At 43.1% G+C, this 26,215-nt stretch overlaps 2 protein-coding genes across 2 annotated transcripts in view; one reads left to right on the plus strand and one right to left on the minus strand.

Moving 5' to 3' along the window:
* mpp3b (MAGUK p55 scaffold protein 3b) overlaps nt 1-16,343 on the minus strand; it is a 39,650-nt gene extending 23,307 nt beyond the window's left edge. Inside the window, exons 1-6 of the mRNA XM_063003844.1 lie at nt 16,316-16,343; nt 11,559-11,677; nt 11,403-11,480; nt 9,219-9,299; nt 2,245-2,382; nt 358-439 (exon numbers count right to left, since the gene is read on the minus strand). Coding sequence (XP_062859914.1) covers nt 358-439; nt 2,245-2,382; nt 9,219-9,299; nt 11,403-11,480; nt 11,559-11,677; nt 16,316-16,340 — 523 coding nt within the window. The 5' untranslated portion in view covers nt 16,341-16,343. The remainder of the gene's footprint in view (nt 1-357; nt 440-2,244; nt 2,383-9,218; nt 9,300-11,402; nt 11,481-11,558; nt 11,678-16,315) is intronic.
* The window catches only part of hectd2 (HECT domain containing 2), a 385,857-nt gene that overhangs the window by 137,922 nt on the left and 221,720 nt on the right, over nt 1-26,215 (plus strand). The gene's annotated exons all lie outside the window — the stretch shown is intronic.

Raw genomic sequence — 26,215 nt, forward strand, 5'->3', positions numbered from 1 at the left:
ATTTGCCCTGCTGCACCATGCCCCCCACTGTTGGAACCAGTGGTATAATCTAAGATTACAGAGCACATGCACAATCTGTAGATGTTGGCTTGTGGTTACAAATGTCCATCTGCAGCACTCTATATTATTGTATCTAATCTTGTGTTGACTGCAGTGACCACATACTGTCATTATACTGTGCACATGTAGCCACATTCTGTTTCTGGACGTACTATAGAAATAGAATCGCCCAGATTGGTCCTCTCTTGTTTATTTTAAAGACTGAATGTACACTGTATTCTTGCTGCTGAACATGAGTTTAGTCTATTCGTAGTACAGAATATAAAGGGGAATAAGGAGGTGGAGGTTGTCACTCACCACTGCGGTCAGCAGCCCCACCCTTCATGATCCTAGCGATCACCACTGCACCAGTGACTTCGTTCCTGCGGATGGTTGCCCCCTGAGGACCAAACACTTAAGTTACTTTATTATATTTATATTTATTATATTTAATTGTGGTAAATAATGAAATCTCAAATTGATTATTATTTGCCCACTAAATTCTCCTTTACCAGATTTAAGCTGTAAGACCTATAAGGGCAATAATAATAAATACAATTATAGGGTGTGTTTGAAAACCTAGTGATCTCTCTACATAGACGCATTTTACGTCATCCTACGTGCACTACCGAGAAGGAGGCTGTTCGAAATCTTAGAAGCCTTAATATCCTCACTAGTAAGGTATCTTAAAATTTCAATGGTATTTTGACTCAAGAATGAGTGAGCATCCGATGCTGCCTTAGGTGAAGGCATTCAGTGCGGCACAACTTTTCTCTCAGAAAAATAAAAAACATGGCGGACGGTGAGGAGAAATGAGTTATTTTCAAACCTAAATAAACTATTATTGATTTTTAATTTGTATAAAGTTGCACAAGTGTTGTTTATTTGCAAATTCTCGCTTGTCAGCGAATTTAATCGTTTTCAATACACACAGGGAGATGTTAGTTGACATGCTAGCGCGTTGTGCCACCCCATCCCATTGGTTTGAATGGCATGAGGCTAACTGTGTTAGCTTAGTTAGCGAAAACTGATGGAATCACTGTCTAAGTAGTGCGTTCGAATAACTTGACTTATAAGTCGATGACTTATTAGAATCCTCTCTACTTAGGCATCTGCCTATGTAGGCAGTAAGACAGCAAGGCAGCTCACTAGGTTTTCAAACACACCCATAATAACACCACTTATGGAATAATTATCCTTATAGGTATGAGCTCCCTGTTATTTAATCTTGAGGCCCAAGTACCTCTCTGGTTTCAATCCATTCCAACCAATGCAAGAGGTTTACAGCTTCCCATCCCTTTCAGATTGTACTTATGCAATTGTAAGGTCTACTTCTGGCATTCATAGACCTACAATCTCCTATTCCTTTCTGTTCTTATATTCTAGTTTTGCCTAGAATATACCTTCCCCATCCAGATACCCATCCTGCCTCTGCCATTCTGAGGCCTATAAGCACCTGTCCCATTGAAGCTTTACCCTTAACCGAAAACATAATGCCATTCTGAGGTCTACAAACTCTTGCTCCCTCCAGAAAATATGCTGTCCAAATTAAGTTCACGCCATCTCAAGGTCTGCAAACTCCTGCCCATTCAGTTCTTACTCCTGCCATTTCAGGATCAAGCTTCTATTCCATTCAGATTTTTTTTCTGATATGAAACAGTCTCCAACTCCATCTAGATTCTACTACTGCCACCCTGTGGTCTACAGACAGGCTCATGTCACAAGAGATTTAGGAGTCTTCTGGCCCAACCAGGTCTAAAAACTCTAGCTTCTTCCATACCTATTCTGTAGTCCTGATGATTAGATAGCTCTTTTAAATCCTACCTCTACATTCCTAAGCACTAGAAGCTCCTGTCCTGTCCATATTTTACCTCTGCTGTCCTGAAATAAATAAACTCTTGCCACAAACTGAACCTACTCTGCCATTGCATTGCCTACATGCCACATTGCAACGCACATAACCAAATCCTGCTCAAAACAGATCCTTCTTCTGCTATTTTGAGGTCTAGAATGTGCCCAGTCAGATCCTATTCCTGCCATCATAACCACAGGAGGCTCCTGTCTTCCCCAATTCTGTCCCTGTCGTTCTAAAGTCTACAAAATCATCATCCATCCAGTTGACATTCTTGCCATCCTTAAGACTATAGTCTCCCGGACTTTCCCAATCCTTCACCTGACAAGTTTCTGACCCACAAACGTGATTACCAGAGGCTCCTTGCTCTTCACCAGACGAACAATTTTGACTGAATCCTCCTCCAGCTCATCATCCAAATCATCAGGCAGTGGGGGTAGAACAGGGTCAAAGTTCTTCTGTGCTACTGTGTCGTGCACTGTTAGCACAGCCTAGTAAGACACAATTAAGACATACACCGATCAGTCATAACATTAAAACCACCTCCTTGTTTCTACACACACTGTCCATTTTATCAGCCCCACTTACCATTTAGAAGCACTTTGTAGTTCTACAATTACTGACTGAATCTCTGCATGCTTTGTTAGCCCTGCTGTTCATGCTGTTCTTCAATGGTCAGGACCACTACAGAGTAGGTATTATTTAGGTGGTGGATCATTCTCAGCACTGCAGTGACACTGACATGGTGGTGGTGTGCTAGTGTGTGTTGTGCTGGTATGAGTGGATCAGACACAGCAGCGCTGATGGAGTTTGTAAACACCTCACTGTCACTGCTGGACTGAGAATAGTCCACCAACCAACAATATATCCAGCCAACAGCGCCCCGTGGGCAGTGTTCTGTGACCACTGATGAAGGTCTAGAAGATGACCAACTCAAACAGCAGCAATAGATGAGCGATCGTCTCTGACTTTACATCTACAAGGTGGACCAACTAGGTAGGAGTGTCTAATAGAGTGGACAGTTTAAAAACTCTGATCCTCTCATACCAGCACAACACACACTAACACACCACCACCATGTCAGTGTCACTGCAGTGCTGAGAATGATCCACCACCTAAATAATACCTGCTCTGTACTGGTCATGCGGGGGTCCTGTCCATTAAAGAACAGCATGAAAGAGGGCTAACAAAGCATGCAGAGAAACAGATGGACTACAGTCAGTAATTGTAGAACTACAAAGTGCTTCTATATGGTAAGTGAAGCTGAGTGTAGAAACAAGGAGGTGGTTTTAATGTTATGGCTGATCAGTGTAAATGAAAGACATTATTACATTAATTTGTAATGCATTGTTACAAAACAAGCAGTATCAATAAAAAAGTAAATGCTATAGACGCTATAGACAACCAAAAATACATTTGCTCATTCATTCATTGCCTGTATTACCACTGCTTTATCTGAGGTAGGAAACACCCTGGACAGGTTGGCAGTCAATCACAGGACAACCAAAAATACAGTAAACCCCATATACAACAACACAGATTTAGATTTACACTAAATGAGTAAAACCCTTCCTAATCATTGACTTCAGATGTTGTAGCCACACCTGTTGCTTACAGGTGTATAACAATTATATCATGATGAATCCATTGGGCAACAGCAAATCATTTGATGCCCTTTCTGATATAACCCTCCTATTTAACTGGGCTTGGGACCAGCACTAAGGGTGCACTGATATGGACCCCAATTGCTGGGTTCACATAACACCACGCACCTTCAGTAAGCCCAGCCAGGGATTTAAACCCCTGAAACTCACGCACTGCTGTTATCATCAGCGTGGCTTTTAACCTTACATCATACAAGCTCACATTTACATTTTCAGCATTTAGCAGACGCTTTTATCCAACGCGACTTACAGTACTGGGACAGTATACAGTCTAAGCAATTGAAGGTTGAGGGTCTTGCTCAAGGGCCCAACGATAGCAATCTGACAGTGGTGAGACTTGAACCAGCAACCTTTCGATTACTAGTCCTGTACCTTAACCACTAGGCTACGGCTTGCCGTTATATCAGAAAGCATTAAATAAATGTTATGCTTCCATCATTATGGCTATAGTTTGAGAAAGTTCATGATGTCCACATACATTGTGCTTTATAGTGAATGTAAAGATAAATAAATTGCCTCTATATGACAAGTCAAGAGCAGTGCAGGTGAAGGTCAACATTGATCAGGAGGTCCTGGGTTTAAATCTTGCTTGTGATCATGTCTGTGCTTAGTTTAGCATGCTTTCCCTGTTTCCATGTGGACTGGCTTCAGGTTACTCTGGTTTTCCCTCATGTTCCTATTACATGCAGACAATAAAATTGGCTGGACATAAATGTCTCAGTGTGAATGAATAACCGTGTGTGTGTGTGTGTGTGTGTGTGTGTGTGTGTGTGTGTGTCAACTTGAGATGGATTTAAATTCATACAACACTTCTTTTGCAACTCTATAAGGAGAAACCTACACCAATTAGCCATAACATTAAAACCACCTTCTTGTTTCTACACTCACTGTCCATTTTGTCAGCTCCACTTACCATATAGAAGCACTTTGTAGTTCTACAATTACTGACTGTAGTCCATCTGTTTCTCTACATACTTTTTTAGCCTGTTTTCACCCTGTTCTTTAATGGTCAGGACCACCACAGAGCAGGTATTATTTAGGTGGTGGATCATTCTCAGCACTGCAGTGACACTGACATGGTGGTGGCGTGTTAGTGTGTGTTGTGCTGGTATGAGTGGATCAGACACAGCAGCACTGCTGGAGTTGAAATTTTTTTTTTTTAATGCATTTTCTCCCCATTTTCCTCCCGATTTAGCACACTCAATTTTGCCTTCCGCTGCTGAGGGATACCTGATTGCATCCGAGGAGAGCACGTCGCTGTACACGCCTCTTGCGACACGTGCACAGCCCTCCTCTTCTCGCCCATGCTTTCTGCACGGGCGTCTCTTCCGCCAATCAGGGTCCTTACACAGCGTATGAAGACCCACCCACCCACACATAGTCCGGCCCCCACCTTGCAGATACGATGGCCAATTAGTATCTGCTGCAGGCACTGCCAATTATGCCCGCCAGATGGCGCCCAGCCGACCGGTGGCAACACTGAGTTTCGGACCGGGGAGTTCAGGCTGCTGGAGTTTTTAAATACCGTGTCCACTCACTGTCCACTCTATTAGACACTCCTACCTAGTTGGTCCACCTTGTAGATGTAAAGTCAGAGACGATCGCTCATTTATTGCTGCTGTTTGAGTTGGTCATTTACTAGACCTTCATCAGTGGTCACAGGCCGCTGCCCACAGGACGCTGTTGGCTGGATATATTTGGTTGGTGGACTATTCTCAGTCCAGCAGTGACAGTGAGGTGTTTAAAAACTCCAGCAACGCTGCTGTGTCTGATCATACCAGCACAACACACACTAACACACCACCACGATGTCAGTGTCACTGCAGTGCTGAGAATGATCCACCACCTAAATAATATCTACTTTGTGGTGGTCCTGTGGGGGTCCTGACCATTGAAGATCAGCATGAAAGGGGGCTAACAAAGCAAGAAGAAGGTGGGTTTAATGTTATGGCTGATCTGTGTATTTACCAGAACAAAGTCCTTATTTTTAACTTATTGTCTTTGCATTTTGGGGTGTAAATATATAATATATATATATATATATATACAGTGTATCACAAAAGTGAGTACACCCCTCACATTTCTGCAGATATTTAAGTATATCTTTTCATGGGACAACACTGACAAAATGACACTTTGACACAATGAAAAGTAGTCTGTGTGCAGCTTATATAACAGTGTAAATTTATTCCTCCCTCAAAATAACTCAATATACAGCCATTAATGTCTAAACCACCAGCAACAAAAGTGAGTACACCCCTTAGTGAAAGTTCCTGAAGTGTCAATATTTTGTGTGGCCACCATTATTTCCCAGAACTGCCTTAACTCTCCTGGGCATGGAGTTTACCAGAGCTTCACAGGTTGCCACTGGAATGCTTTTCCACTCCTCCATGACGACATCACGGAGCTGGCGGATATTCGAGACTTTGCGCTCCTCCACCTTCCGCTTGAGGATGCCCCAAAGATGTTCTATTGGGTTTAGGTCTGGAGACATGCTTGGCCAGTCCATCATCTTTACCCTCAGCCTCTTCAATAAAGCAGTGGTCGTCTTAGAGGTGTGTTTGGGGTCATTATCATGCTGGAACACTGCCCTGCGACCCAGTTTCCGGAGGGAGGGGATCATGCTCTGCTTCAGTATTTCACAGTACATATTGGAGTTCATGTGTCCCTCAATGAAATGTAACTCCCCAACACCTGCTGCACTCATGCAGCCCCAGACCATGGCATTCCCACCACCATGCTTGACTGTAGGCATGACACACTTATCTTTGTACTCCTCACCTGATTGCCGCCACACATGCTTGAGACCATCTGAACCAAACAAGTTAATCTTGGTCTCATCAGACCATAGGACATGGTTCCAGTAATCCATGTCCTTTGTTGACATGTCTTCAGCAAACTGTTTGCGGGCTTTCTTGTGTAGAGACTTCAGAAGAGGCTTCCTTCTGGGGTGACAGCCATGCAGACCAATTTGATGTAGTGTGCGGCGTATGGTCTGAGCACTGACAGGCTGACCCCCCACCTTTTCAATCTCTGCAGCAATGCTGACAGCACTCCTGCGCCTATCTTTCAAAGACAGCAGTTGGATGTGACGCTGAGCACGTGCACTCAGCTTCTTTGGACGACCAACGCGAGGTCTGTTCTGAGTGGACCCTGCTCTTTTAAAACGCTGGATGATCTTGGCCACTGTGCTGCAGCTCAGTTTCAGGGTGTTGGCAATCTTCTTGTAGCCTTGGCCATCTTCATGTAGCGCAACAATTCGTCTTTTAAGATCCTCAGAGAGTTCTTTGCCATGAGGTGCCATGTTGGAACTTTCAGTGACCAGTATGAGAGAGTGTGAGAGCTGTACTACTAAATTGAACACACCTGCTCCCTATGCACACCTGAGACCTAGTAACACTAACAAATCACATGACATTTTGGAGGGAAAATGACAAGCAGTGCTCAATTTGGACATTTAGGGGTGTAGTCTCTTAGGGGTGTACTCACTTTTGTTGCCGGTGGTTTAGACATTAATGGCTGTATATTGAGTTATTTTGAGGGAAGAATAAATTTACACTGTTATATAAGCTGCACACAGACTACTTTTCATTGTGTCAAAGTGTCATTTTGTCAGTGTTGTCCCATGAAAAGATATACTTAAATATCTGCAGAAATGTGAGGGGTGTACTCACTTTTGTGATACACTGTATATATACAGTGTATCACAAAAGTGAGTACACCCCTCACATTTCTGCAAATATTTTATTATATCTTTTCATGGGACAACACTATAGAAATAAAACTTGGATATAACTTAGAGTAGTCAGTGTACAACTTGTATAGCAGTGTAGATTTACTGTCTTCTGAAAATAACTCAACACACAGCCATTAATGTCTAAATAGCTGGCAACATAAGTGAGTACACCCCACAGTGAACATGTCCAAATTGTGCCCAAAGTGTCAATATTTTGTGTGACCACCATTATTATCCAGCACTGCCTTAACCCTCCTGGGCATGGAATTCACCAGAGCTGCACAGGTTGCTACTGGAATCCTCTTCCACTCCTCCATGATGACATCACGGAGCTGGTGGATGTTAGACACATTGAACTCCTCCACCTTCCACTTGAGGATGCGCCACAGGTGCTCAATTGGGTTTAGTCCATCACCTTTACCTTCAGCTTCCTCAGCAAGGCAGTTGTCACCTTGGAGGTTGTGTTTGGGGTCGTTATCCTGTTGGAAAACTGCCATGAGGCCCAGTTTTCGAAGGGAGGGGATCATGCTCTGTTTCAGAATGTCACAGTACATGTTGGAATTCATGTTTCCCTCAATGAACTGCAGCTCCCCAGTGCCAGCAACACTCATGCAGCCCAAGACCATGATGCTACCACCACCATGCTTGACTGTAGGCAAGATACAGTTGTCTTGGTACTTCTCACCAGGGTGCCGCCACACATGCTGGACATCATCTGAGCCAAACAAGTTTATCTTGATCTCGTCAGATCACAGGGCATTCCAGTAATCCATGTTCTTGGACTGCTTGTCTTCAGCGAACTGTTTGCGGGCTTTCTTGTGCGTCAGCTTCCTTCTGGGATGACGACCATGCAGACCGAGTTGATGCAGTGTGCGGCGTATGGTCTGAGCACTGACAGGCTGACTTCCCACGTCTTCAACCTCTGCAGCAATGCTGGCAGCACTCATGTGTCTATTTTTTAAAGCCAACCCCTGGATATGACGCCGAACACGTGGACTCAACTTCTTTGGTCGACCCTGGCGAAGCCTGTTCCGAGTGGAACCTGTCCTGGAAAACCGCTGTATGACCTTGGCCACCATGCTGTAGCTCAGTTTCAGGGTGTTAGCAATCTTCTTATAGCCCAGGCCATCTTTGTGGAGAGCAACAATTCTGTTTCTCACATCCTCAGAAAGTTCTTTGCCATGAGGTGCCGTGTTGAATATCCAGTGGCCAGTATGAGAGAATTGTACCCAAAACACCAAATTTAACAGCCCTGCTCCCCATTTACACCTGGGACCTTGACACATGACACCAGGGAGGGACAACGACACATTTGGGCACAATTTGGACATGTTCACTGTGGGGTGTACTCACTTATGTTGCCAGCTATTTAGACATTAATGGCTGTGTGTTGAGTTATTTTCAGAAGACAGTAAATCTACACTGCTATACAAGATGTACACTGACTACTCTAAGTTATATCCAAGTTTCATGTCTATAGTGTTGTCCCATGAAAAGATATAATACAATATTTGCAGAAATGTGAGGGGTGTACTCACTTTTGTGATACACTGTATATATATATAGTTCAGTGAGGTTCTTTTGATATTTGTAGGTGGTGCTAAAAGAAGAGATGACAAGCTGTTTGCTGCGAAGGACACGAGTGAAAAAAGCTGTAGTGAAAAAGTAAAAAGATGCTCTGCACAGACTGAAAATCAACCCAATTATAAAATTATAAAAGCTCTCTTGCCAGAATTTTTTCAAACCACACTTCACTGAAAAGGAAATTGAATTAACTAATTGTCCCAAGCTGCCTTTAATGACAGAGATTTTACAGGGCTGCCTACGTCTTGGCATTGAAACCTCTGTGTGGGATGATGAGGTGCTTCACCTCTGTAATTGGTTGCAGACAAATTCATTTTCAAAAGAGGACAAGGTGTGTGTGTACCTTCACATGAGGGGTGGTCAGAAGCATGAACAGCTCCTTTTCATCTGCTTCCATTTGCCCACTCTGCAGCTCTTCAGCCACCTGTCAATCACAGTCACAACGCTCACCTTAAACACTGGCCGTATGGTGACAGACAGATCCGACACCATACAGAGCTGAGAACTTAGAAATTATATCAGTGTTATACTGTGCATGGGAAAAATTTACAACATTAATTCTACAACATTATTAAAAAATCGTCATAATTTGTATATCAATTTGAATGGGAACTTTGGGTTTGGAGAAATGCTCTGAACTAGGCAGCATGGTTGCAGCATCATAATCTCTCAATTTATTTATAACAGATTAAACAGAACTTTAAGAAATACTTAGTGCTCCAAATTTGTGCTCCACTATGATTAGGTGCTTTCAGGCTTGTGGTGGGTACAATTTACAATAATTACAATTTTAACCCACTCAGACATGGGGAGAACATGCAAATCCTACACAGAAAGAACTTAGATCTGTCTAGCTGGGAATCAAACCAAGCTTTCTTTTTCTCCGATTTGTTCCCCCAATTTTCTCCCTAATCTAGTCGTATCCAATTACCTTGATTGCATTATGCTTTACCTCCTCCAATACAGCCCTCCACTGCTGACTGAGGAGCTTCACAACTGACACACGCCCCCTCCAACACGTGTGCAGTATCGACTGCATTTTTTCACCTGCAGATCAGCCTTGTGCATGTGTGACAGGTGAAACACGGTGTCTCCCTGCTGAGCATTTGTTTACATGTGACGGTGTGAATGAGGATTGGATCATTAGTGAGTATGACGTAGGTGCTTGTAGAGTATTTAAAGACAGGTGAGCTGGCTTACAGGTGTTCCCGGTAAGGATCCACCCAGCGCTGCTGTTTTGTCTTTAGTCCAGTTTTGCCTTTCATTGTGTTTCTTTTGTTTTTACTTCTGTTTTGTTTCTTTTACTTTTGTCTCCAAGTTAGTTTTTCGGTCTTTTCTTCAGTTATCTTAATTGTTGTTATTATTGGTATTGTCAGTATTGAGAATATTGTTAATATTAATATTAGTCTTAGTATTATTTGGTTAATAGCCTATTCTTTTTACTATTTCTATTTTGTTATTTAGCCTACCAAACTAAAATGAGTGTAGTGGAGTAACACTTGTGATGTGGTTTGCTGTGCCGGCACATATATGTATATTTGGCGTTGTACTTTGGGTAACCACTTAGATTTATTTTGGTAGGGTTCATTGTAGTAATTATTCTCTTTCTTCATTTTGTTTGTTTAGTTTGTTAGGAGTGCTCTTGGTGTTCTGTAACCTGCAATTAAAATATTGGGGCTTTTGCTGATCTCAGTAATAATAACATTTATTGCCTTGTTTTGCAGCAAGTTTAATTGTACTGTATCTGTTAAGATGTATTTTATAACTTGTCTAGATAATATTGGTTTAAAGAAATAAAACTCTTGCTGATGTTGCTATACAAACCTGAGTGCCTTCTCTTTTTTTGGGGTAATTATTTCTCTGGGTAAAATTCCCAGGGGGCCGTTGTCTGTAGTGTTTCCTTATAGTAAAATTGTAAAGATTGTAACCTTTCCCACCATTGGTGCCACCGCCACACATGTAGAGCCACACCCTGATCAGCATTAGTCCACAACTCTGCGCAGGCGCCATCAGCCAGCAGAGGTCGTAATTGCACCAGTTATGAGGAGCTCTGGTCCGGCTCATCCCACTCTGAACAACAGCCAATCGTTGTTCATATAGCTGCCCAGTCCAGCAGGATGGCATAGGTGAGCTCAACATCAGTAGAGAGAATGCATAATGCAATCGGGTGATTGGATATTACCAGATTAAGAGGAAAATTGGAAAAATGCAAAAGAAAACAGGTGAAATCACTCTGTCTTCTGTTGATGTTCATGATGTATTACTGAACTTGCTACACAACTTTAGGGTAAAACATATCCTACCATTGGCATATGTGTTGATAACATGGTAGAGTTGCTGCTTTTCTGGTTCACCTGATCCAAACTCTGGCCATGTTGAATATCAATACATTAATTAATTTGGTAAGATAATGTGGTGCATATGTTAAAAGTAGTTTTACAATCTCAACAGTGTAGGGACTGATGACTTTTCAAGGCTCTGCATGTACAGAGTAGAAGAACATCTGATGAGAAAGCCACACACTTACGTCCTCTGCTAGGAAGGCGGCGCTGTGAAGCACGGGAGTCGGACCCTGCTGCTCATACTGCCTCAGACGCTCATGGATCTAAAGAAAACAAACATTCAGTAATCAAAACCTTTGTGACACGGACACAGAATTATTGACACGTGAGGCAATACACACTCTCATCAGGTATCCAAGACTCCTTTCACTGAAAACCTCCCGGAGGAACACCAGATCTTCTTTGTGGTTGGCACCAGGGAGAAGCTGTGACGTGAGCAGTGCCAGCATCTCATGTAGACCTTAACACAGGGCAGCAAACATAGCACATTACACACCTGAATAAATTAATTATAATCATTTAGGGCAGATCAAATGCCTTTTTTTGTCATTTATACATCTACACATGTACAGCACAGTGAAAGTCCCTACTTTTTTAAGTAAGGGACATGGGTAGCCTAGTGGGTAGAGCTTTGGGCTATCAACCGAAAGACTGGCGGTTCAAATCCAGGCTCTGCTATGCAGTCCTAGAGCAAGGCCCTTAACCCTGTCTGCTCCAGGGGTGCCGTACGATGGCTGACCCTGCGCTCTGACCCCAACTTCCAAACGAGCTGGGACATGCAAAGAAAGAATTTCATTGTACTGTACATCTGTATATGTACAGTATATACGACAAATAAAGGATATCTTAAATCTTACGTATTTATCCACATAACCTCGTGTGGAAGTTTGGGTCAGAGCACAGGATCAGCCAATAATTGGCCCCACTGGAGCTGAGAAGTTAAGGGCCTTGCTCAAAATCTTGACAGTGGCTGCATTGCAGATCCAGAACTCAAACCCACAACTTTTGATTGATAGCATAGAGCTGTATCCACTGGGATTAGGAACTGATTAGCATCAGGTTATTTGAAAACAGAGCATAAGCATAATTGAAAGAGATGTTAAAGTCATTATAGTCCAGGCTGTTTATTCTGCCATCTTGGTAAAGCTCCTGGCCAATTATTTTCAGTTATGCAAGACCAGGGTATGTATCTATTTCTCTGAATATGAAACACCAGGCCAAGGACAGACTTTAGCTGGCATGCAGGTTCTCCTTGGGAATAAATTAATAAGTGACCTCCAATACTTACATTTACATTCATGGCATTAAGCAGATGATTTTATCCAGCACAACTTACAAATTAAACTTGTGGGGCTTAAACCAAAAGCCTACCGATTAATAGTCTAAAACTGCTGTGCTACTTTCCTAAACACTTTGCCTAAAGGTGGCACCAGTATTTTATTTTAAAGTGGCATTAACAAAATAACACTAAAAGCTACTTAGTAAATATGAAAATAATGAATAAATAAATAAATAAGTTACCAGGATTAATGAATTGCCTAAAAGACCATGTTTTATTCATGAATGTACAAATCCAACTCCAAAAAATCAAGTAAATGCAAATAAAAAAACAAAAAACACTCATTTATAACCTGTCTTTTACAGGTCTTTCATTAAAATAACAACATAAAGAATGTTTTACACAATTAACCTTATTGATTTTGTTATATTTTATTATAATTCCTAATTTTATGCCTGTAAGAGATTCCATAAAATGAAACAGAAAAGACTGGTTTGTGAAAAGATTTAAAAAATGTTATGATGTGGGAGGAAGGACCCAAGGATGCGGAGGTTTTAACTTAAAAGGGTTTTATTTACAAAATCATAAACATAATATACAATAAAATAAAGGAATAACAGTAACAAAAAACACTTCGGGGAATCCCGAAGGCAGCCGGTGACGCCAGACTGAAAGAAACAAGGGAAAAAACATAAAGGGGAAAAAGGGAAAGCGCGAGGCGCGAACCCTGGTCGCTCACCTCCAGGCTGGGAGCTTAAGCATGCTGCCACAGCAACGCTGAAAGCAAAACCGCTCCCAGCACTAAAGAGGCGAAGCGACCGGGTTCGCGAGGTGGGAAACCTCGCGCTGTTGGCCGAAGAAGGGGGGATAACACCGCCGGTAGATAAATGGCACGGCGCTCACCAGCAGTTAATGCTGGTCAGCGCCATGCCATCCACCGGGTGTGATTTACTTGCGGATTTCAAAAGTTAAAAGCAAAGGCGCTGTCACCAGCCAAGGTGGCTGGGAAGTGGCCATTTGCTCCTGCGCTCCAGAGGGCGGAACGCGACGCTGTCACCAGCGGTAGCTGGGAGGGGGTCACGTTCCTCTGGGCGCAGTCATGGGGTCTCTAGGTGGCGGCGGCACGGCGGCTCGACGGCTCGGCGGCAGCGGCCCGACGGCGACCTGAGAGCGGCCACCAGGCGGCGGCGGCGGCACGACAGCTGCGGCACTATGGCGGCAGCTTGGCGGCGGCGGCGGCGTGGTGGCGCCCACTAGCGGTGGCCCGGCGGCAGCGGCACGGCGGCGGCGGCACAGTGCGGCGGCACAACCTAAAGATAAAAAAAACAATAAACATAAAAGGACACCGCAGTGTCAAACAAACTCAAAGAAAGAAAAAAGAAACAGCCAACAAGAGCAGAAGGTGCGACGGCTACAGCTCTGCACCTATCCCTTAAATAAGGGAAGGCACAGGTGTAGCCCATTCGCCCTAACGAGCTGGCCAGGTAATAAAAGGCACAGCTCGTTTCTGCTCTGTAAGGCCTGTGGTGTCAGGGAGAGATGGCACATTCCCCTGACGCCACAGAACCTAACAGTACCCCCTCCTTAAAGAGACCTCTCCCGAGGTCTCTAGACGGCGGTCCCGTCCCCACCAGTGGCTGAAAGCCACTGGGGGAGTGCCCCCCCCAAAAAAATTTTTGGGAGAGAACGGGGCCCTCTGCTGGGTCCTGGAATGGTCGCACCTTACTGTTATGATTCGGGGGGTCGCACCTTGCTGTTATGATGTGGGAGGAAGGACCCAAGGATGCGGAGGTTTTAACTTAAAAGGGTTTTATTTACAAAATCATAAACATAATATACAATAAAATAAAGGAATAACAGTAACAAAAAACACTTCGGGGAATCCCGAAGGCAGCCGGTGACGCCAGACTGAAAGAAACAAGGGAAAAAACATAAAGGGGAAAAAGGGAAAGCACGAGGCGCGAACCCTGGTCGCTCACCTCCAGGCTGGGAGCTTAAGCACGCTGCCACAGCAACGCTGAAAGCAAAACCGCTCCCAGCACTAAAGAGGCGAAGCGACCGGGTTCGCGAGGTGGGAAACCTCGCGCTGTTGGCCGAAGAAGGGGGGATAACACCGCCGGTAGATAAATGGCACGGCGCTCACCAGCAGTTAATGCTGGTCAGCGCCATGCCATCCACCGGGTGTGATTTACTTGCGGATTTCAAAAGTTAAAAGCAAAGGCGCTGTCACCAGCCAAGGTGGCTGGGAAGTGGCCATTTGCTCCTGCGCTCCAGAGGGCGGAACGCGACGCTGTCACCAGCGGTAGCTGGGAGGGGGTCACGTTCCTCTGGGCGCAGTCATGGGGTCTCTAGGTGGCGGCGGCACGGCGGCTCGACGGCTCGGCGGCAGCGGCCCGACGGCGACCTGAGAGCGGCCACCAGGCGGCGGCGGCGGCACGACAGCTGCGGCACTATGGCGGCAGCTTGGCGGCGGCGGCGGCGTGGTGGCGCCCACTAGCGGTGGCCCGGCGGCAGCGGCACGGCGGCGGCGGCACAGTGCGGCGGCACAACCTAAAGATAAAAAAAACAATAAACATAAAAGGACACCGCAGTGTCAAACAAACTCAAAGAAAGAAAAAAGAAACAGCCAACAAGAGCAGAAGGTGCGACGGCTACAGCTCTGCACCTATCCCTTAAATAAGGGAAGGCACAGGTGTAGCCCATTCGCCCTAACGAGCTGGCCAGGTAATAAAAGGCACAGCTCGTTTCTGCTCTGTAAGGCCTGTGGTGTCAGGGAGAGATGGCACATTCCCCTGACGCCACAGAACCTAACAAAAAATTGTATTTAATTTCATTTTCATGTTTTACCATTGCTTTATCCTGACCAGAGTCGCAGTGGCTCTGGTTTCCCTGAAATAACTGGTCGCAGTGGTCGGAATGCTGTAACACACCTCAGGCAGGACGCCAAACCATTGTGGTGTCTCGTGCACCCCACTCAAACATGGCCAGTTATGTCTTGATGTAGACACCTAATCGGCCAATAGCACCTCTGGGGGTTTGAACCCTGGATCCCAGCAGTAGTGGACTGGCATAATTTAGTGCCACACTACCCGGGCACCTCAATTAAAAAAAAAAATTCATTTTGGAATTTTTTACAGGTGAGCAGATAAATAGGTAACAGGTGGTGGTACCATGACTGGGGTAAACAGGAGGATTACCACACAGTTGGCAGGTTTAATAGCAAGAATGAATCAAGCCACTGGTTTAAGAACAAAATTTCTTAATGCACAAATTTAAGGGAATTAGGGACGTTTCCATCTGCAGTCCATAATATTAGAGTATCCAGAAAATGTGTATTCAGAGTTTTTGTTTTTATTAGGATTTTAACGTCATGTTTTACACTTTTGGTTATATTCATGACAGGAACGGTAGTTACTCATCACACAAGGTTCATCAGTTCACAAGGTTATATCAAACACAGTCATGGACAATTTAGTATCTCCAATTCACTCATTTGCACGTCCTTGGACTGTGGGAGTAAACCCACACAGACACGGGGAGAACATGCAAACTCCATACAGAAAGGTTCCGGACCGCCTCACCTGGGGATAAAACCCAGTACCTTCTTGCTGTGAGGCAACAGTGCTACCCACTTAGCCATCATGCCGCCCGTGTATACAGAGTAAAACATGACAGAATGGACCTCTCATACAAAGTACAGTGTTACATTTTTCACATTTTTTCAGTTATCTCAATAAAGTTGGCCATATTTGTTCAAGTTAAATATTAGTAATAGCTTTGTCATACAAGTAGACATTACAATTATCATTCTGTGCTTACCTGTGGTGGGTGAAAGGACAGGCATGGCTTCTCTCGTTGAAAAGAATTAGGAAGACCTACAGAAGAACTTTTGTAAAGATTTTTTTACTTCTTTAGTCTCGCTCAGAGCACGACATCATCTGACAGTCCTGTAAATTACAAGCAGAAAGAGAAGTGAAATTTAACACCTACTGAAAAATAAGGATCATGTAAAAATCTAACTTTAAGTGGCTCTAAAGTGTTAATGTTTAACCAATAATATAATCTATACCAAAATATGCTTGGTAACTACTTTACAGGACTTCTATCAGGATATTTATCAGGTTAACCCCTTGGCTGTCTAGTCTATTTTCCGCCTAAAGGACATACCTAGTTTCTAAGGCTTTTCATTCAGAAAATTTATAAGATAACACAAAATTTAAAGTTTAATGTTATATAAAACCCCTTAAAGTATCAGAAAAATAACAGCTAAATGCCATGATGATATTTTACCATGCTCAAATGATGATAAAAAATGTTAAATTTTTTTTTTAATCCAAAGTTTCAGTAAGTGTAAGTAGGAATGCAGGTCTGCAAATCATAACTAGTTAGTAGTAGAACTTCACAATCCTCTAATAATAAATAGAATTAAGAATTAAGATGAATATTAGATTTGCTTAGATAGTGATGTCACCTCTATAAAGTTTGCCTTGCTTGTTTCATTTTTGTAAGTTACCCAGCGAATACGTCTCTGTTTGTCCGTCCATGAGGGACCAATCATTTACCGATCAGTGAATTTTTACAGGCCCCTCGGTCCAGCTGGGTTGGGTGGTTTGCTGACAAGTTGCTGTTATCACTTGTAATATTTTGGACTTCTACATTTACATTTGCAGGATTTAGCAGACGCTTATATCCAAAACGACCTAAAATTATGACTGAAAACAATTCAATCAACTGTTTTAAGAAACTGGCTCAGGGGCCCAACAGCGACAACTTGGCAGTGGTGGGACTTTATCCAGTAACTTCTGTTAGAAAAATGTTAGATTGAGCTTAGGGTCACTTTAAAGGGAAAACAGTCAGGGTTGTTAAATTATGGACAGGATTCTTTAGGTCAGCATTAGAGGGGGATGCAGTAAGTGAAGTCAGGAGAAATCTGATCACTTGAAAAACACTTTTGAAAGGAAACTTTCATGTCAATCAATATGTTACCGATGCTTTCATGCAGGATCTTTTACAATTTTTACACTGTTTAAAAGTAATTTTACTGTTTTGTACTGTAACTAAAACTGTAACTGTAGTCTGATTATGCTCTTTATGCTTTTCACTTTATTTTATTTATACATATCTATTGTATCAACTCTAATAAACTCAATTATCTAAACCACCCAATGGCCCAGGAGGATGAGTCCTGTTGAAACTGGTTTCTCTCAAGGTTTCTACTTTTTATGTTTAAGAGAGCTTTTCCCTGCCACTGTTGGTCTTGGTCTGCTCATCAATGGTGTTTTGGTCCTTGAATTATGTGAAGTTGAATGTAAACTGTAAAAGAATATATGTAACTTCACTTGACTAGAATAGGTGCTGATTATATTATCATGGCCTTCTTTCATGCCACTATGATTGACAGTGCTGGTTCCTTAATCGGCAGTCTCAGCGCCTCATTAAACGTTACTTAGCGTCAGCTGGTGGACTTCCTTTAAATTCTAGCATCATTGAAGGGTCATTTTTGGCTTCTCTGCCGTCCTGCTCTTTCTTTCTCAGACTCAGTCCGGCCTGTGTTTCTGCCAGGGCTTATGTCAGCATTCTGTATTTCTTCTTCCAGGGAACTCAGCCAGTGATGTGGCAGAGATTAAATGCTGCCAGTTTCCAATAAGTTCTCTTTCTTTATTCTTTTTTAAAGCACTTGTCACATGCTGGTGGATCAAGCAGCTGACATATACACTAACCAGGCATAACATTATGACGTGAATAACACTGATTATCTCTTCATCACAGCACCTGTTGATGTTAGTTAATGTTAGAAGCAGGAAAAATGGGTGAGCGTGAGGATTTGAGCGAGTTTGACAAGGGCCAAATTGTGACGGCTAGACGACTGGGTCAGAGCATCTCCAAAACTGCAGCTCTTGTGGGGTGTATCAAAAGTGGTCCAAGGAAGGAACAGTGGTGAACCGGCGACGGGGTCATTGACGGCCAAGGCTCACTGATGCACGTGGGGAGCGAAGGCTGGCCCGTGTCGTCCGATCCAACAGACGAGCTACTGTAGCTCAAATTGCTGAAGAAGCTAATGCTGGTTCTGATAGAAAGGTGTCAGAAAACACAGTGCATCACAGTTTGTTGCATATGGGGCAGAAAAAGGGGGACCAACACAATATTAAGAAGGTGGTCATAATGTTCTGCTTGATTGGTGTATGTGTATTGTGGCTTTACTTTAATATTTTTGGCTATTGTCTATGCCGAACCCTGCCCTGACCGAGGAGCTTGAAGCTAACCCATATCACCTCCGAAACATGAGCAGCAGCCAGATGCATTTTTGCCACCCACACATTTATGAGTTTGGCGCCACCTAGCATTGCATGCGGAGAGACACACCCTAAGGGCACTCTTCCTCATCTCCTGTGCAGGCGCCTCTAATCAGCCGGCAGAGGTCGTAATTGCATTCTGACAGAGAGAGACCCACATCCGGTTCTTTGTCCCACCCCCCCTACTGAGCAACCGGCCAATCGTTGCTCATACAGCCACTCAGCTTCGAACTGATTCGATACTACGTACTCAGAATCCAGCCCTGGTTGCAGCGTGTCTTTTTACCGCGCCACCTGAGCGGCTTCACTCCTTTCTTTTGTGGCTCTTTTGCCACAGCATCAATATAAGTACAGAGTCGAATGGCTTCAGTACAATGTTTATCACGCAAGTATTGCATTAATATAAAGAACAGGTTTCCATAAAGCAAACAATGTAAATCAGCTAATGCCAAGTTCACACTACACAACTGGATCTCTTGTAATCGGGAGTCTTTCAAGTCGGTATATATTTCACACTACACGACTGATTGGCGATAGGGGGGTTTCACACTACACCATCTATCACCAACTGGAATTGCAGGCGAGCTTCTCTGGTCTCCCAAACTACGTTTTTATCATGAAAACAAACGCGAGAAGTGACGAGGGGTTTAGTGATACCACGTCCAAAAATGCACGTCAACAAGTAGCAAGCGATCAAAGTTTGTGCGCTGATGTGCAGCATAAAGTCAAGGAAAAAAAATAAATGAATCTGAGTGGATTTGGTTTGGATTGTTCTATAGTGAGTTGGAGGTTAATAAATATTTTTTGCAATGCAGCGTGGGTGTTTTGTCTTGTAGATAACAATAAGGTCAGAAATATTGTAAAGCTTGTGTGTGTGTCGATGTATATAAACTATATTGTGCCCCTGTCCCACCTTTTTACACTCCTCCCCTGCGTTTCCCCTCACACCATATCTTGTGTTCTTATTGGCTGTTCAACGCCGCACTTATTGCCAGTTGGGCGACTCAGATCCAGATATTTGACATGCTAGATATATTTCTTCAGTCACCAAGCGCTTGGCGGGCCGCTCGGGTCGAGTTGTTGAGTAGTTTACACATAGCTATTGAGAGCCGAGTTTCGATCGCCGAGCGAACACCGAGTTGCTCCCGAGCCGGCAAATCTAGCGCCAATCAGGGCAAAAATCGTGTAGTGTGAACTAGGCATAAGGCTTTCTTGACCCAGTCATACAAATGCAAATGTAATTTTTTGATCTAATGGGCACAAATTCGTCTTGTGAGAAGCCTTCTGAGAAGGGTGGCTGTTGTTATAGCTGAACTGATCATATTTTAATACCATTTTTTAAATGGAGCTCATGGTCAGGTGTCCAAATACATTTGACCATATATTGTAATGTATATTTTATTGTTTTTTTTTTTATTTATTTTATTTCTTGATTAAATAATGCTATTTTCTTAAACAGATCTTCTATACTGCAACTATTAATCTGATGTACAAGCAATTTTGCATGAAGGCAATGTATTATATGAGATCTTATTAAGCTTTGGGCAGCATTTCAACACAATTATATTGAAAAATAAAACCCCATAAAAATAGAATATAAGCAATATTATACAGAGAAATATTACAAAACAGTTTAGGGTTTTTCGGCTTGTCTTCATCCTGGAGCAAATGCAATCTGGATGAATACATCACTTCCTCACTAATCTATATTGATCCCTTTTCCTCTCTCGTTCCCTTTTACTCTCACTCTCTCCTGTAACAGTGAGTGATGAAGAGATTTCACAGATGAGTCCTGCAAGCCATTATATTATTACACTTTCTGGATTATTAAAAAAAATTTGTAACCCTGTCTGGAGTGCTGTATGGAAAAGAGCCATTTCCAATTTTCCAATTCTTCTTTAATCCATTATCTATTTTACCACTGCTTTGTTTTATTCAGGGTCATAGTAGGTACAATTCAACTGACCAAAAGATAGAAAACACCCTTGACAGGTTGCCAGTCCACACACACACACACACATTTACATTACAGATACTTTTATCCAAAGCGACTTACAGTTGTGACAGTATACAATCTAAGCAATTGAGGGTTAAGGGCCTTGCTCAAGGGCCCAACAGTGGCGACCTGGCAGAGCCCAATACTTTAACTACTAGGCTACAGCTGCCCTTATCACACACACACACACACACACACACACACACTTACCAATAGGACAATTTTAGTAGCTCCGAATAACCTGACTGCTTGTCCTTAAACTGTGGGAGGAAACCGGAGCACGCGGAGGAAATCCACACAGACACGGGGAGAAAATGCAAACTCCACACAGAGAGAACCAGGACTGCTCCACCTGGGAATCAAACCCAGGACCTCCCTGCTGTGAGGCGACAGTGCTACCCACCACCCTCCAATAATTCATCCATTTACATTACATTTTCGGCATTTAGCAGACACTTTTATCCAAAGTGACCTAGGCTACAGCTGCCCTCATCACACACACACACACACTTATCCTTAGGGCAATTTTAGTAGCTCCATATAACCTGACTGCTTGTCTTTAAACTGTGTGAGGAAACCGGAGCACCCGAAGGAAACCCACACAGACACGGGGAGAACAAGCAAACATTACACAAAAAGGATCCGAACCGCTACACCTGGGAATCTAGCCCAAGACCTCCCTGCTGTGAGGCGACAGTGCTACCCACTGAGCCACTGTGCTGCCCTGGTTGCCGTTCTGCCCTCCAGTAATTCATCCATTTACATTTTCGGCGTTTACCAGACACTTTTATCTGAAGTGACTTACAGTACTGTGACAGTAAATTGTCTAAGCAACTGAGGGTTAAGGGCCTTGCTCAAGGACCCAACAGCAGCAAATTGGCAGTGGTGGGGCTTGAACCATCGACCTCCTGATTACTAGTCCAGTACTTTAACCATTAGGCTACAACTGCCCACCCATGCACATATGCTTTAACAGACTCCCATTAAGGACCCCACAGCACCATCCATTCACTTTAATAATTCAAATTAAAATGGATTTTATGTATTTTTGTTCTTTTTCGTGTAGTTCTGTCTCGGCGCACCACATGCCTTCTAATCAGTGACTCATGAGTCTGAAAGTCACAAGGTCGTGCTTCCGTCCCTCTGCCACCATCTGTCTCCTCCACAACAAGATCCTAGAGTATTTTTTACTATTTGTCTTTCTCTTTGTGTTTGTGCCCTTGTTAACCTCCAATTCAGAAAGGGCACGCAATTTAATTAACGTGAAGCCCCCCTGTAACTGGTCTTGACATACACACGCCCACACAAAACCTACAGTGTCTGTAGCTCATCCCTGTGAATTTACCTCAGTCTGCTAAAGGTGAGTCGGGTCCTTAAAGTGTTTTTGTCCAATAAAAATATTTAATACCACTATTTATGTCATCAGTATGAATTACTGAATCATGTGAGACCAAATAGACATTCAGAAATGTAGGAAACTCTGCAGATATTAAACCAGAATGCGTTTCGAGTATATCGCCCATGCCTGGCACAGATGCTGTAAATATTACCAACACAAATGCAGAAGCATTAGCCACTTTACCTCTAACACCATCCAAACAAGGTATACTGGAACAAGGTAGAATAAACTATAGCAGCTAGATAATCTACGCTATATGGCCAAAAGTATTTGGACACCTGACCATGAGTTTGCTGGACGTCCCATTTTAACAGCAAATGGTATTAAAGTAGATAGAGTGACCTCTATGTTAAGGCTTCTCACAAGACTTTGAAGTGTGTATGTGGGAATTTGTGCCCATCCAGTCAAAAAGCATGTGTATGGCTGGGCACTGATATTGGTCAGTAAAACCAGAGTGGGCAGAGATCAAGGCTCTTTCCAGACCACTGGAGCTGTGTGTGTGTATATATATATATATTACATTTACATTTTCGGCATTTAGCAGACACTTTTATCCAAAGTGACTTAGAGTTGTGACAGTATACACTCTAAGCAATTGATATATATATATATATATAGACCCCGCTCACATATTCCGGTTACCCCTTCCTGCATGCACTGCCAATTATGCCCGCTAGATGCCGACCGGTGGCAACGTCGAGTTTCGAACCGAGGAGTTAAGAATCTTGGCGCTGGTGTGCTAGCGGAATATCCCGCTGTGCCACCTGGGCGCCTTGGAGTTGTTTTTTTAAACTGAGCTTTTCTTAATGTATTTATAGAGCTGGGTTTGTGCACAGGTGTACAGTCATGATGGAACAGGAAAGGGCCTTCCCTAAACATTTGCTGCAAAGTTAGAATCATATAATTTGTTTTATATAGTTGATTTATTACGTCTGTTAGCAATTGTGGCTGAAACACATGAATGTAATAATTATAATGGGTGTCCCAATACTTTTGTCCATATATTGTATATATTTTGCTCTGAGAAATGAGAAAGGAAAACCCCGTCTCTCAGACAGAGAAGTGTGCCTACCTCTCTAATTCCTGTGCTGTGTCAGGATAGCATGTTTTCCAAAAAAAGAACATAATCCTGGAGCTTTGAATCCATTAACAGCTCGATCCTGCAGAAGAGCAGATTAATACACCCATCCACGCAAGACAGAGAATAGCGCTACATCTTACCTTGTGCTGCTTCACTGGCTTTCTGTGTGTGGATCTGAAGGAAGGGGGAGTTTCTTCTTCTGCTGGAACATCCCTGTGTTACACCGTAGCCATGACTGCTATACTGGCTCGATCCACTACAAGTGCCTGACTGATGCCCACTTCAGTGCTGTGAATCCCTCCCTCTCTGCCTCCCTCCCTCCTCCCAACATATCCAGTCTCTAGCCTCAACGTTCATCAGCTTCTTGGCGTATTACCATCCCCCGCTGGTCCATTTCTCCATCCGTGTCCAGTCTGCATGGATGATGGGAACTAAAGTGGATGTCATGTGCTCTTGAATTTACAGTATTTTGTCCATTTACGGTTCACCCCCTTCTCCTTCATCCAAGTGGTAGCCTAGTGGGTAGAGCTTTGGGCTATCAGTCAAAAGGTTGAGAGTTGTAATCCCAATTCTGCTGTGCAGCCAATCTCTGGTACATGTCTGGTATCTCTGGTACGTCTCTGGCAAGAATATAAAGAGGCTTTGAGTGTTCTCAGGACCACAGTGGCCTTAATAATTCAGGAATGGTAGAGTTGTGAGACATCCGAAGTCCTTTAGCTCCATAGAGCACTCCAGGCACCCATCAGGTTTCTGTGTGTCCACAATGTGCGAATCAGTGATAAACTAATGTATGTGTCAAAGTACAACAAGTCTGGAACTCACACGGACGATTCCTGCAACTGTCCCTCTGTCTGGTCTTTGGAAATGAACTGGCCAACATAACAAGCTTCCTGACATGCATCATCATTGCTCCAGTCTTTGTGTGCAGACCTGTTGATCCTTCTTAGCTGAATCCTGATTAGCACAAGCAACACTTGTTATTCTTTTAGCTGTTTGGTTGGATAGAGGTTTCGTACCACAGTATCTTACCCATAAACATGTGGAATAGAGTGGAATTGATGCCCAGCATCAATCGTAGACAATCCATAGGTTTATGATCTCATGACCAGCTGCCCCCTTTGGTGCCCCTTAGAAATGATGTTTTCTCCAGTCTCTTATCCTTACAGTAGTCATGTAAATCATGTGCAATCAGTAACAGTGCCTTAGCAAGTTAGAACAGTTAATATGGATGTTTGTTTGGGTAGCCAGTGGCTGTGGATGATCAGCAGCGTCCAGAAAAATGTTATTTGTTTGACCAAATTAGCAAATGCACCATAATATTTCCATCTGTCTCACATTATGTTCAGCCCTGAACTCAAATCAACAGTGATGATCGGGGGTATGTTTGTCCATGTCTTTATATAAATGGAAGGATGTGTCAAACAAAAATGTTCTTAATTCCAATGAGGACACATGATTTTTAAAATAAATGATTTGAAATACACCGATAAGGCATAGCATTATGACCACCTTCCTAATATTGTGTTGGTCCCCCTTTTGCTGCCAAAACTGCCCTGTAACTGTGCTGCACTGTGTATTCTGACACCTTTCTATAAGAACCAGCATTAACTTCTTTACAGTTTGATCTACAGTAGCTCGTCTGTTGGATCGGACCACACGGATCAGCCTTCGCTCCCCACGTGCATCAATGAGCCCTGGCCGCCCATGACCCTGTCGCCGGTTCACCACTGTTCCTTCCTTGGACCACTTTTGATAGATACTGACCACTGCAGACCGGGAACACCCCACAAGAGCTGCAGTTTTGGAGATGCTCTGACCCAGTCGTCTAACCGTCACAATTTGGCCCTCATCAAACTCACTCAGATCCTCACACTCGCCCATGTTTCCAACTTTGAGGATAAAATGTTCACTTGCTGCCTAATATATCCCACCCACTAACAGGTGCCGTGATGAAGAGATAATCAGTGTTATTCACTTCACCTGTCAGTGCTCATAATGTTATGCCTCGTCGGTGTATTTATAGAGACAGAAAGAGGCTGCATAAGCTGAAATTTTTTGAAAGTTTGTGAAAGGGTATCATTATTACAGGCTATTACTTTTTAATACCACATATTTACTGCACATTTCTAACATTGTGTGTCTTATTGTCTTATTAATCAGTGTTATTGATGCATATAAACATACATAGTATATATTTACAGTATTTATGAGTGAATCATTACTTTAGCTTGACATTCTTTGTGGGATGCTTTCATTGTCAAACCTAACTGCTTACATCAAAGATACATGAGACGTGTGTTTAACCCGCTCTTCACACCTCGTCTCACACCCTACAACTGGAAAGCTTAAAACAGGAAGGAATGTGAGAAGTACATTATATTTAATGACATTATCTCTCAGAAGATCGTTTTCACACAAGATGTGGTCCACACCCAAGCTGACTTAATATGAGCTCAGATCAGAGCTTTCAAGTGCAGCGGATATCAGATATTAGGACTCTCCAGTGTGTCCTGCTTTGTGACCAGTGTTTTCTGAACTAGGTTTCAGACCCTTTTGCGACCCAGTAGTAGCCCAATGATAGAATGAATTGAATTATTGAAGCCTTAATTATTTAGGATTGTGTGTATCCAAATGATTACATTAGTAAGCTTTTATTTTGCCACAAATTTCTCGATGATATATTTTTCTCGTATAATAACCAGGTATTACTAATCTCTAATAAGTGATCATTCAAGGCTTTTTATATGGACTTACAGCAGCTCCAAATATTTTAGCTTATCTACAACACGTGTGCAGTACAGACCTCATCTTTTCACCTACATGAGACATCTTCATGTGGAGATCTGTATTGCGCACAGACCTGGATTCTACGACAGGGTTCTGAGGAAACCCTGTTTAGCCATTGCCCCACCCCTTACAGACACACAGCCAATCGTATTCTTGTATAATA

This window comes from Trichomycterus rosablanca, chromosome 10 (genome assembly GCF_030014385.1).
Source record: "Trichomycterus rosablanca isolate fTriRos1 chromosome 10, fTriRos1.hap1, whole genome shotgun sequence".
NCBI classification, from domain to species: Eukaryota; Metazoa; Chordata; class Actinopteri; order Siluriformes; family Trichomycteridae; genus Trichomycterus; species Trichomycterus rosablanca.